Genomic DNA, 14,107 nt, shown 5'->3' with positions numbered 1-14,107 from the left:
ACTGGCCGATAGCCGGTTGTTTGGGAACATCCACCACGGCACAGGCTGACAGCATACAGCCCATGGGTGTATTAGAAGATAATAACAGGGATGAAATACATCCAATATATCCATTATTACAACCGTGTACAGCTAGCAGGAAGCTGGCAGAACCAGATATGTCATATGAGCGTGCAGGGCGGTGCGGTCCCGTGGGTCTGATGACCGCTCATCATGGCGAGTAAAATAACTCTGGATTCAGCTGTTAGTTCATTGTACTACTTTTAGGACATCATGATTTAAATGAGGGCTTTTTAAGTGTTCCTACTGGGAAGTTGATTTATATCCTCTGATTTACAGACATCTCTTTATACATCCATGGACACAGACTCATTGGCGTTTTCAGTCCGAAATGGCGGCAGCAGTCCCGCAGCGCCATCTGGCGGCTGTTGTCCAAAAAGCACCAGAGTTTCGCCTCTCTGCTTCTAGACTCTTTGATGCATGACTGCAGCTCCTGTTACACTGTGCATGTGTCAGACCCCATAGCTCGGGCAGTTAGCACGTACAGTACTGCGCCTGCGTGAGAGGAAATAACTCTTCAGACCAGTAGGCGGCGGTAGTCTATATGTCATTCGAAAAGGGAAACCGGAAAATATCCATGTGTTGGACTCAGATACATCAGACCAGCAATACATCCTCCAGAATAAGCTCTCGTGACTACGCCCCCCAGACCTTCTACACTAAACAAACCGGTCATAATAAAAAAATAAAAGCTATGCTGAAGAGTTGCTGTGTAGTTGGTTTCACCAACAATAAATCCTTAAACACTGATCTCTGATCTGTTCCATTGCCACGTCCTAAAAAAGATCTAATAGAGGAGCTTTATGGCTCCAAGCTATAGACCAGACACGCATGGTGTTTATGGCTCCAAGCTATAGACCAGACCAGCATAGCCTTATGGCTCCAAGATATAGACCAGACCCGCATGGTGTTTATGGCTCCAAGCTATAGACCAGACCAGCATGGCTTCATGGCTCCAAGCTATAGACCAGACCAGCATGGTCTTTATGGCTCCAAGCTATAGACCAGACCAGCATGGCTTTATGGCTCCAAGCTATAGACCAGACCAGCACGGCGTCCTCTCCGAGGCTGCGTTCCCTTTTGGGGAAAGAAACTCGCTGTCACAGGAGAGAAAATTATGAAAAGCTGTTGTGTAGCGGGTTAAGCGAGACTTTCACACTGACGTCTGAGGCTCATACGATACGTGAATATTCACTGTCAGCCAGATAAAATGTCTGCCGTGAAAACAACCTAAATGAGACCAAAAGCAGAAAACACCCAAAATGTCTCCTGGTGAGGTCCATGGTGATTACTCCTTGTTTCCTTGTTGGGGTTTATCTGTGACATAGTGTAACAGTGAAACTCAGCAAACTGACTCACCAAGGTCCATTATACAGCAATATCTGTCCAAGTTGTCTCTCCAACGTTAACCAGCAGAAGGTCCATGTCATACCAGACTGTACCGGCTGTGTGAGGACATTCATTGGTTTTGGTGTGTTGAATTGTTTTAAGCTGCTCTGCAGTATTTTCATCAGCTTCTCCAGATTTAGGCAGACTGAGCTCATCTGGCTCAATCCTACAGTATATATCTGACGTATTCTGTATTTATTTATGGTTAACCTGCTATCCCCTTAGTTAGCCACATGATGAGTAGCTGTAGCATGTTAAAGGTCCCATATCATGCTTATTTTCAGGTTCATACTTGTATTTTGTGTTTCTACTAGAACATGTTTACATGTTTACAAAAAAACTTTATTTTCCACATACTGTCTGCCTGAATATACCTGTATTTACCGTCTGTCTGAAACGCTCCGTTTTAGCGCATCTTGACGGAATTGCAACAGAATTGCGTTTCTAGGCAACAGCTTGGGTCCATGTGTACTTCCTGTTAGCTGATGCCATCCACATACACTGCAACCAGGAATAAACTGGTAAATATTTACATTTAAAACTGTGTAAAGGGTCTAAATATTGTATATTTGTGACATCACAAATGGACAGAAATCCTGACAGCTTGTTTCAAATGCAGTTTCTGAATACGGGCTGTGTGTTTTTCCCTGTGGATTGAGCGTTTCGATACTTTCACAGTATTTATATAGGACTTAAGCCTGCTTTATAATAAAAAGAACATGAAAATCTCACTTTTTTATAATATGGGATCTTTAATGGTTAAAGGGGACCTATCATGCTTCTCTGCTTTTTCCCTTATTTCCTCTAGTGAGTTAGTTTGTTTTTTGTGCCTGTAAAAGGTCTGCAAAGTTACAAAGTCCAGAGTCCAGAGTCCAGGCCAACGGGAGTTACTGTTCCCCACAGACACAGTGTTTCAGACAGAGGTTGGAAAGAGGAGCTGCAGCACTGCAGCTATGAGAAAAGCTGTAGGATAGTTGTATTGTTTCAATGGATAATGTGCTTTAATGGTGCATGTTCAATCCAATGTTTCACACAGTGAATACGGGCGTTTGGGGCAGTTGGTACCCATGTGTTGTCAGTGAGCGATGAACATCTGGATGAGGATGTTCTCTGTGTTGGAATGCTGTATCATTCTAAAATGTGAACTAAATGTTTAATCTAATGATTATTGTGCTTCAGACTATAAGAATTCTGTGATAGTATCTCATGATGCACTAAATCTTAATTACTGCATAACTATTACATTTTATTATTGCACCATAAATAACTGGGGGTTGAGTTGTTTTCCAAGTCCTAATTATGAGACTATTTGAATTTAACCACTCCGAAATCCTGGTCTTCATTATTGAGGACTGGATGAAGTGATCTGAGATCAGAATCAGTGCAGATGAGCCGGATGCAGCTAAACTACAGCCTCGCCTCAGCCTCTACAGCCTCTCCAGTGTAAATCTGTCATTATTATTATTATTATGATTATTATTAATAATCAGAATAATCAGAATCAGTGCAGATTAGCCTGATGCAGCTAAACTACAGCCTCTCCAGTGTAAATCTGTCATTATTATTATTATTATTGTTGTTATTATTGTTATTATTATTATTATTATTATTAATAATAATAATAATAATAATAATCAGTCTCTACAGTGTAAATCGTGTCATCATTACAATTATTATTATTATTATTATTATCATTATTAATAATCAGAATCAGTGCAGATGAGCCTGATGCAGCTGAACTACATCATCTCTTCAGTCTCTACAGTGTAAATCGTGTCATCATCATTATTATTAGTACTATTATTATTATTATTATTATTAATAATCGGAATGAGTGCAGATGAGCCTGATGCAGCTGATCTCCACCGTCTCCAGCCTCCCCGGTGTACCTCGTGTCTCTTTAACGGAGGTACTGTCAGGACGGAGGGGGGGGGGCTGTATGGGTGGATGGGTTCATCGGGTTCATGTAGTATTGGCCGCCTCCTCCTCTCCTCCTCTCCTCCTCTCCTCCTCTCCTCCTCTCCTCTCCTCTCCCAGCTCAGGTCGGCTGCTTCCCGGGCTCCCTCGGTAGAAGGGGTCGCTGGAAGGAGAGCAGCTGATGGAAGATGACATGAAGTTTGCAGTAGAAACCGGCTGATCGGTGGAACTTTTGAACCTTTATTATCCGGGACACAGAAACCGGATCAGCTGGTGACTCCATTTTTAGGTCATTCGAGGCATCTCGCTAACTTGTGTGTGTGTGTGTGTGTGTGTATGAGTGTAGCTCCATCCAGCCGGCTGTATGAATCAGCCTGCTCTATTCGGTTACTAGTGGCCCAGTGGGGATGCTGCTGTCTACTGGTGGAATATAAATCATGATGGCTGATGGATGTTGCAGAGGGATGGACAGAGGAAGGGGTAAGATTGCATCAGATTCTTTACCGAGAGCCACATATCCTCCTCCTCCTCCTCCTCTTCCTCAGCAGCAGCAGTATGTCCACAGCCCCGGCTCTCAGCAGCAGCAGCAGCCGGGCTCCCAGCAGCAGCAGCCGGGCAGTGACATCCAGGAGTTAGCCTCCAAACGCGTCGACATCCAAAAGAAGCGCTTCTACCTGGACGTGAAGCAGAGCGCCCGCGGTCGCTTCCTGAAGATCGCGGAGGTTTGGATCGGTCGAGGCCGGCACGACAACATCAGGAAGAGCAAGCTGACTCTGTCCATGTCCATGGCTCCGGCGCTCCGCTACTGTCTGGGAGACTTCATCGATTACTACGCGCGGATCGGACTGCGCGGGGCCCTCGCGCCTCCGCAGCTCGACGAGCACAGCGGCAACAACCACCAGCAGGGCCGCGCGCACGACGCCCGCAGGAGAGCGCAGGACGCCGCGCGCACCGTGCTGTCTCCCACCGGCTCCGCGGTGTCCGACGACCATGCACATCGCGTCCTCAAGAGCGACTTCATCGAGCGGGACAACAGGAAGTACTTCCTGGACCTGAAGGAGAACCAGAGAGGTCGGTTCCTCCGCATACGGCAGACTGTCAGTAAAGGACACGGCACCATGGGCTACTACGGACAGGGCATCGAGCAGACCATCGTGCTGCCGGCTCAGGGGCTCATCGAGTTCAGAGACGCGCTGTCGCAGCTCATAGAGGACTACGGAGACGAGGACAGCGACGAGCGCGGCCGACCCGGCACCGGCGGCGTCGGCGGCGGCTCCAGGAACAACGACGACAACCCGGAGCTGCCGGAGGCTGCGTCCTTTCGGGTGGACAACAAGAGGTTTTACTTTGACGTGGGCTCGAACCGCTACGGGATCTTTCTAAAGATCAGCGAGGTGCGGCAGCCCTACAGGAACACCATCACGGTGCCGCTCAAAGCCTGGGCTCGGTTCGGAGAGAACTTCATCCGGTACGAGGAGGAGATGAGACGCATCTTCTCCTGTCACAAGGAGAAGCGGATAGACGCGCGGCAGGACAGCGAGGAGCAGGACGACTGACCTTGGCAGTAGGCTAGTCTGTCTCTGTCTCTGTCTCTGTCTCTTTGCATGTATTCTAGGGACTCTTGTTACTGACAGTAACTAACCCCCCTAGATACTGTCAATGGTCCTGGTCCTGGATGTGTCCCTATACTCTAGATGCAGTGTCCCCACCTTCACCTTTTTGGCTCATCCACCTACCAAAGGGCTGCTAAACTACTAATCTAAGTCATTCATCCACAGCCCGATGCCTCCATGTGTTTCAGTGAAAGATCTCCATCCTGTCTCAGTGCTGTTTAATGCACTTTAACCACCAGGGGCGACCCGAGCCTTTGTAGCCCCCCCTCCTCCTTTAACTTGAAGAGTGGGCTGTAAACTACAGCTAGGTTTAGTTCTAAGTCTTATTAGGAATGTGGTACCTGTGAAACCACTTTAATAATTAGCCCCCTAAAGCCTATACTGGACTGGGAATCAGTTTTATGGTGTGAAAATGTGCAGAAAAACTGTCAACCACAACTGATCACTGAAAGTAAAACATATATATATACAATATATATAATATGTGATGGTGCAAAAAGAAAAAAATATATCAAGTTTTAGTAATTCAATTTACATTTAAATTGCAACTAAAAAAGACTTTGCTTGTTTGGAGCCCCCCCCCCCCCCCCCACCCTGCTGGCCACTGAGCCCCAAGCAGGAATTTACTGTAGGACAACACACACACACACACATATAGAAAATAATAGACATGCATCATACAGCTGGTGTGTGTTGTCCTTCAGTGGACTCCAACTATGGCTATTTACTCATACTGCTACACACAAACACACACACACACACACACACACACACACATACACACACAGTAGGTGTTGCCATGTAGAGGTTCGGCTTTCACATCAACAATAACTCTGTGGCTAAAATGAATGCAGAAGCTTCTGCATTCATTTCAATGACACTTTTTCCTTCAGTGCATTTTGGTACCTGGAGTAAGTGAACCATGCAGAGCAGGTAGAATACCTGCAGAGTGTACGATGTAGCAACGAACGTGCTGATTGGCTGCTGACCTCGGCAGCATTGAGATGATAGTGTCCAGCCTCAAAGGAGAACCAGGACTGGTTGTTCAGAATGGACTCTCTGTGTGTGTGTATTTGATCTTTCCTTACCTGCGACCACACACCGACACAGCAGCCCCTTGCACTGTTCTGCTGCCGTAGTGCTATTGTCAGTGGGAAAACAGTTTACAATGGTTAACAAGACAAAAATTAATCCAAACATTTATTAGCTAGTGCAATACGTATATATCTCCTCCATGGTTCTATCCGACACAGGCACTCGGACCGTCATCTTTAGCTTTGTGTTTCATTGAGCTGAGTCACATTCAGATACTAATATTTGATTTGTTACCTGCTTTGAACCTCAAACACTTGAAAAAAGAATCGACTTGTGGCATTTATAGATCACTGTATGAATATATATCTTTGAAAAAGATGTCTCTTCTCACCATCCGAGAACCCCGTTAAGGTCGAGAAGAGAAAAGACGTATGTGGATCTCATTATTCTTAAGGATAAGTGTGTTGCTGTTGTTCCATTATTTATACTATATGGCCATTCTAGTCTAACAGCTCCGATTTACACACTGTGTTTGCTGAAGTAAAGGTACTTTACATGTGTTCTGCTGAGCATGCAGCTTGTCTTCAGTGGCTCACAGAGCTGAAGCTCCAGGTCCCAGAAATACCAGTATAGATAGCTGAAGCCCCAGTAATACCAGTATAGATAGCTGAAGCCCCAGTAATGCCAGTATAGATAGCTGAAGCCCCAGGTCCCAGTAATACCAGTATGGATAGCTGAAGCCCCAGTAATGCCAGTATAGATAGCTGAAGCATCCAGGTCCCAGTAATACCAGTATAGATAGCTGAAGCCCCAGGTCCCAGTAATACCAGTATGGATAGCTGAAGCCCCAGTAATGCCAGTATAGATAGCTGAAGCATCCAGGTCCCAGTAATACCAGTATAGATAGCTGAAGCCCCAGTAATACCAGTATAGATAGCTGAAGCCCCAGGTCACAGTAATACCAGTATAGATAGCTGAAGCCCCAGTAATACCAGTATAGATAGCTGAAGCTCCAGGTCACAGTAATGCCAGTATAGATAGCTGAAGCCCCAGTAATACCAGTATAGATAGCTGAAGCTCCAGGTCACAGTAATGCCAGTATAGATAGCTGAAGCCCCAGTAATACCAGTATAGATAGCTGAAGCCCCAGGTCGCAGTAATACCAGTATAGATAGCTGAAGCCCCAGTAATACCAGTATAGATAGCTGAAGCTCCAGGTCACAGTAATGCCAGTATAGATAGCTGAAGCCTAGATAGACTGTTAATGGACGTGGATTTCAGACTGAAACATGCAGCTGAAACACATCCAGCTGCTTAAATTGTGAACAGTTCACCAGAGAGGAATTTCCTTCTCAGATTAATTTATTTTAAGATTTTAGTTTTTTTTGCGGCATGAGGGGGTCAGTAAAAATTAAAAAATAGAACAAAGTCTGGAAAAGGTGTTCAAGAAATGTATTTTTTTCTGCTTTTCCATCCTGTAAATCATCTCATGATCCCTGAGATGGATCGGATGGAGATGGAGGCAGTCCCAGTGCAAGCCACATAGTGATGCCTTCAAAACTCTTGTGGATACTTGAAACATTGAGAATGATATTTTATAATATTTTACTACATGCCCCTTAGAGCATTACTCAGTCTGACATAAACAGATAGATAAAGGTGAACCATGATGCTGGTGAACGCCTCCTTACTGGGTAGCATAGAAAGGGCTCAACATGCTGCTCAAACAGGCTTTTAACTGTTCTACCAATGTGCTCCTTTCTGCAGAACCATGTATCTTACCTTTCCCCTACTATCTACTAATAAGGAAGTGATGAAGTTGTCTTAAAGTGTCCACGTCTTACTTGTGTGTTCTTTTCTGGCTGTGAGTCCCTAAAAATCCATGAAGTGCTGCTTCTCCATTAGAGCTTGAATGGCAGTTTGCTGTACATTGAGCTCTGTGTGTACTGTATGTGAGCTGGTCACTAACGACAAAGAGCCTGATTCAGACTTTGACTTAACAACTACAGTACGTACGCTCTGCTGAGTCAGTACAAGGTTGTTCAAGGTCTTCTGCCGTAAGCAAAATTAAGGGCTCTCACAACCTTTTTCTGATGTAAAAAAAAATAAATAAGCGTTCTAATAAATACATTTAATTTAATTTAAATAAATATAATAAATCATATTTTAAAATAATGAAAACACAGAATGGAATTACCTGCACTACAATGGCTCACATAGTTAATTCAATATTATCGTGTCACTCACCACTCTTCTTACTACAGATGCTAAACCAGTGTCATTGAAACTCATCACAGATGTTTCACATTATGAATGAAAACAAAGCGAAGAGCAGCAGAGCGGTGTGTATAACAGGAATCTGTTGTTGAAATGTACACTATATTATTAATTCATTCATCAGGTTCAGTGTGAGTTAACAGCAAATTAAAACGAGGATGGACATTGTAATAACAAGGACATTAGAAATAAAGGCATGTGTAAAAAATACCTCTGCAGTTGAGGTAAATAAAGTACAGTATGTACTATTAGAGAATTTATATCTAAAATATAGTTCCTAATATGCTAGTGCGACAGCCGCTGATGGAGGATGTTAGGACTTCTATCACTTGAGTTGTGTCGTCTTTTCAACTATCATGTAAGAGAAGCAGATGTCGATGTCTCAGCTAATATCTCCGACCACATCAGTATATATTGAGAGAATTTCAACAGTTTAACCAGCGTTCTGACTCGATGCCACCAGGTAATGTCAAGTCTTAAAGGTCCCATATTGTAAAAAGTGCGATTTTCTGGTCTTTTACACATAAAGCAGGTTTAAGTGCTATATAAATACTGTTAAACTATCAAAATGCTCAATATACGGAGAAATACACACAGCCCGTATTCAGAAATTGTGCGTTTGAAACAAGTCATTAGGATTTCTGTCCATTTGTGATGTCACAAATATACAATATTTAGACCATTACGTGGTTTTAAACGTAAATATTCCAAACGGGTCCCAGATTATTTCCTGTTGCAGTGTATGTAAATAACATCAGCTGACAGGAAGTAAATATGGACCCAAACTGTTACCTAGCAACACAATTCCATAGCAATTCCGTTAAAATGCACTAAAACGGAGCGTTTCAGACAGAGGGTAAATACAGGTATATTCACGCAGACAGTATGAGGAAAATAAAGTGTTTTTTGAACATAACAGCATGTAAACATGTTTTAGTATAAAAACAAAATACAAGTATGAACCTGAAAAGGAGCACGATATGGGACCTTTAAAAACAACACTGAGGTTCCAATCCAGTCTTCTTCTACTTATTGATATTAGAAATGAAAAGAAAGTAACTAATTATTGAAAGGCAGTGTAAAATGTAAGCAAAAAAAGCTCCTACACCCTATCGTAATGTTAGTCCATTTACTGACGAGTCCATTTCTGAACAGAAGGAAGTGAAACGTGCACATTTCAAACCACACAGTATGTGTGTGTCTGAGTCGGGCCCTTTGTCTCAGTGTTACTCTACAGCGTACTGACTGCTGTTGACTCCAAGTTTAATGGAGTTGAGATGTAATCACATGACTGGTGTTGGTGTAGGAGGGAGAAAATGACTAAAATGGTAAAAAAACAAACAAAACAGTGTTCAAATAATTGTATTGGTGGCAGCCAGTTGTTGTGAAGCCTTTAGGTGCATGAAAAGCACAGGACTAGTTGGGTTTGGTGTGTTTGTGTCTGGTGTAGGGCATGAACCTTAATGAGTTGTTTTATTTTCATATGAATGGAAAAAAGTTATATAAAGCAGTGTAGGAAGTATAATTCAAAGCACAATTTATTTTAAGAAATGATGTGGAATTAGAATATATATTCAATTATTGACATGGATTTTATTCAGCATTGATGGCCAGTGGATTTGGCTCGAGAGGCACATTTTCTCAAAGATGAAATCTCGCCTTAGCAAAGATATTAAGATAAAGACATGATACTTATTCCCCTTAAAAAGATATGTCATCTGTCTTTTGTATTCCAAATATCACTCCAAAAAGCACTTTAAATAAAAGCCGCACTTTCGTTCCGCTGCTTTATAATCAGTTGACGTAGTGGGATCATTCCTATCCATGCCTTTGGTATAAAGCGACAATCATGGATCCCTGCTTCTAGAATCTGATGAGCTCCCATCATGTCCATTTCTGACAGCTTCTCATTGAGATGACAGTCTGGATTTGAACATATTGTGCATATTAATGCAAACTGCATATTAAATAATCATTGTCCGAGGTACTGAGACACTAAAGTCTCACAGATTTTTTGTAAAATGAGCACAACAGTTGAAATGTGGATTTCATCCTGTGGACATGAACAATGTGAAGATTACTCTAGCATGAACAGCAGTGCCAACTAAGGCTGTCACAACATTTCAAATGTTCAATGTGTAATCATAAATTCACAGTTTATAAGCTCAGCAGGCCGTGCCTGGTTCTCCAACGGGGGACATTGGTAAAATGCACTGTCCATCTGATCCAGTGGACTAGGCTTGTTGCTGCTGTGCTGAACATCTGAGAAGTAATGTGAGGACACCATACAGTAGATGGCACCAAAACGTAGTGTAACATGAGATCATGTGGGTTCATTCCCATACATTTGAATGAATTATTCGTTCTGATCCAATAGCATCTTCCATAAAAAGGTTCAGTATTTTACTTCCTGGTGTTTCATGTCATGACTTTGTGCTCTTTTCACAACATTTCATGAGACCAAGATGAAGGGGTTTAGGATAAGAAGGAAATGACCATGGCTCTAAAACATCACTTTTTTTTCTCATTTAGTACTTTAGTGTGCTCCTGTCTTTTCTGTCCAATCAAAACGGTGTACTGGATGTCAGTGGTGGACCCTCATAACAAGTTTCCTTATCGTACTGTAGAGCTAAAAAGATTCTTCAGAAAGCTGGGTGAGATTTTGTATTATTTGTCTAAAATCAGTGACCCTAACTTAAAAGAATAACAAATTAACCCTCACTTTTCCTCCTCCAAAATCTAAACATATTAAATAAATAGATAGAAATGCTTTGTATTTATAACAATGTTAGTCTCTTATTTGCATAATAAAAACTGGGTATTTATTATGTTCATATTTGTTATTCTTTTTGTTCCCCTTAAAGAGGCAGAATGCTGCTTTACTTTTTTTTATCCCATTTCCAACAAATCCTGTTTCCGTTATATTACTGCTGAGCTGTTTCTAAAGCATCTCAACAGTCAACCCTTTGACAAACAATAAGATAACAAGGATGATGAAAACAGATCAAGTCAATCTGGAAACTTCTTGCATTAAAAAGATGCTTAGCAACAGCAACCAGACAACTCTTAAATGTGTGATGCCTCAACGTGATGTCATGGTTCTGTATGTTCACCACAGTTAACGGTCAGCATCTTCCAGCATGCATTCATATATATATATATATATATGTATATATATAGAAAAGAAAACGTGGAAAACGCTGTACTGCAATCCACTACACAGACTGAATGAGAAAGAATAAGAGAAGATAACTAGCATGGAGTTCTACTTCCTAAGCTCTGTGTACACCACCTAAACAAACCCACACTTTACTAAATGAATCATGTAATTAACTCAACATATTTGTACAATCTGATCCTGGGACAACTGGAGCATCCTATCCCTAACAGATGACTTCCTGCTGTTCTTACTTTCTTAGTTGTGTACACACAGTTTTCCTGTGTGATTATTAGCAACATTTCAGGTGTCTTCACTTTCAGTTTACCTCCAAATAAAGTGGTTTAGGTGATCTGGATTATTCTCCATTTTCCTCTATAATTAGTGTGAAATGACACGGTTCTGTCCAGGAAACTTCCTAGTTGAATTGATCAGAAACTATGGACCTGTAAAATAATGTTACCGTTTATTTGCATGGCATACTGACATGAATATAATGATCTTTTCAGGATGTAAAGAGGTGACACCCCCTCTGTAGATTAGCTATAGATTGCTCACTGACAGAGAAGAGCAGCTTTGGTCAGCTCGACTTAAGTCACTTAGGATTCCAATTGTGGCAAGATCAGTGGAATTAGTGGAAAACAATGATCAAAACTTCTGGTTGTTTAACTTAAACGGGATTTAAACGGAAGATTGTTTAGTCAGAACGTCCCTATTAGCGCCCTGTGATGTATTCAACTTTTCTGCTTTGACACATACAAAGTGGTAGTCATCACAGCTGCTCTTCTCGTCACTCAGGAAAGAACAAACAGTTGCTGATTGGATGATTTGGGGTTGTTGCTTTGAAGAGATAAATACCATACAGACAAACGGCTGTCCTTTAGGTCTTGTGATAAGAGAGGGAAGACTGCAGGATGTTGGACTTTGATGAACAACTTGATGAAAAGAGATCTGAACTGTTAACAAAGATCTCACGTTTCCAACCCTGACGCCTTAAAGCACCTTTACAACTTCTCTGTATCTTTGCTTATATCAATTCATGTGCTTTGTTTTAGCAAATAAGAAATTATAAAAAAAAAACATCCACTGGTCAAATCCTGGTCATAGGATTGGTATCCTATGAGAACTAAATTCTATATATTTGGACTATTTCATCCAAATGTATAGAACTTGGATTGCATAGAGGTATCCAGGATGAAAAAGGATCCTTTTACAACAGTAAAGAGGTGGGACTCACCTGGACTAAAGTGTATCTCTGTGCTTGTGCAGGTCGAGTGATGTGAATGTATGCACACTGAAGAAGACTGTTTTGTTCTGCCTTCTATCCACCGTCAGAGTTTTGGAGTGGGAAAAGTAGATGTTTGGTAATCATTTAAAGATGAACTGAAGTGAATAATGAAAATGTGAAAAGGTGTATATTTAGATAAGTGTAATGTAATGTGTCCTATAGTCCTGTAGAGTAAGACTTAAAAAACAATGAAGTTTTGTACTCTGGCACTTTCTTTAATGTGTACTGTATTAGTTCATCTTCTACATGTAAAGTACTGTATGAATATTCATTACTTGCCTTGTAATGTTTGAAACGATGCTACGTTTAGAAATGGTAACCAAGAAAACAAAGTTTTTAGAGTGTATGCATGCCAATGGTTCGGTCCTAGTATAATAGGGAAACTATATGAAAAAATGGTGCTATGTTACATTATATAAAGGTGCTTCTATGGACCCCAGCTGAATGCATGCAAAGAGGAACTATCAAGAGAGAAAAAAAAAGAGAAAATTCATGTCCTACTGCTGTTCTCAAATGAGTGCTGCCTCCCAAAGATGTCGGGAATTTGGAATTCCAACTTTCTATTCTAACTCTGGTGTACGATACAGAAATCTGACAACATGTCAGCAGACACACGGTGTGACTTTCACCCTGTTGAGTATCCTCCAAACATACATTTAGTGTTTGCTGGCAAGGAGCATTTTAACTCGGTTATTACAACCTGTCAGCTAAGAAGACAATAAATGGAATAGTGGGTGGCAGATATCCTACCTGATCACAATCGGTGAAGTCTAACTGTAAATGTCATCATTACCAGCCTCCACAGGATCAGGCTGAGTCAGAATGAGTATATATACTGTATGTATGGAAAAAGGCAACGTAAACCAACAGCATCTCAAACTTTGGAAGCAGTCATTTATGAGGTGGTTCTATTTTTAAGAAAAGAAAAATGTCATGTCTATTTACAGTTACACTGCCTTTGTGACAAAGGTCTAAAAGATCTATAGACAATCTAATGACATCATTTTGTACTCTTAATTCTTCAAATGTTTCTGTGTTTAAATCTTTTTTTTGTTCATGTAGCAGAGTTATAGGACAGCAAACATTAATACTCTTTGAAAGGTCAAAGTTGTTTGAATTTGGAAAACGTTGTGCTGATTGTTGCTGGAAATGTTTATCGGTTGTATTGATCATCTTTCTTTTTATGTTGTTCATTAAATGTTTTACAGGATTATCAATGCTTTCATTTGTTTTTCATTTGAAGAGTGGATGCATCTGTGGGCTGTTGACAGTGAGGTCAAAAGTATGTGGATGTTAAAGGAAGCTTCTATTTCATCATCAAATCATAACATAATGTATGTTGTTGCCCCACGTATTCATATTAATAATGTG

General features: G+C 41.4%; 1 protein-coding gene across 1 annotated transcript; it reads left to right on the top strand.

Moving 5' to 3' along the window:
- Positions 1-2,499: 2,499 nt before the first annotated feature.
- Positions 2,500-5,478, top strand: purg (purine-rich element binding protein G). Its single transcript, XM_037751772.1, has one exon. The coding sequence runs from the start codon at positions 3,804-3,806 to the stop codon at positions 4,920-4,922; it is 1,119 nt and encodes a 372-aa protein (XP_037607700.1). The 5' UTR covers positions 2,500-3,803; the 3' UTR covers positions 4,923-5,478.
- The last annotated feature ends 8,629 nt before the right edge of the window (positions 5,479-14,107 follow it).

The sequence above is a fragment of the Sebastes umbrosus genome, chromosome 19 (genome assembly GCF_015220745.1).
Source record: "Sebastes umbrosus isolate fSebUmb1 chromosome 19, fSebUmb1.pri, whole genome shotgun sequence".
NCBI lineage: Eukaryota > Metazoa > Chordata > Actinopteri > Perciformes > Sebastidae > Sebastes > Sebastes umbrosus.
Note: the sequence above shows the minus strand (reverse complement) of the source record. Positions and strands in the feature narration are given on the sequence as shown.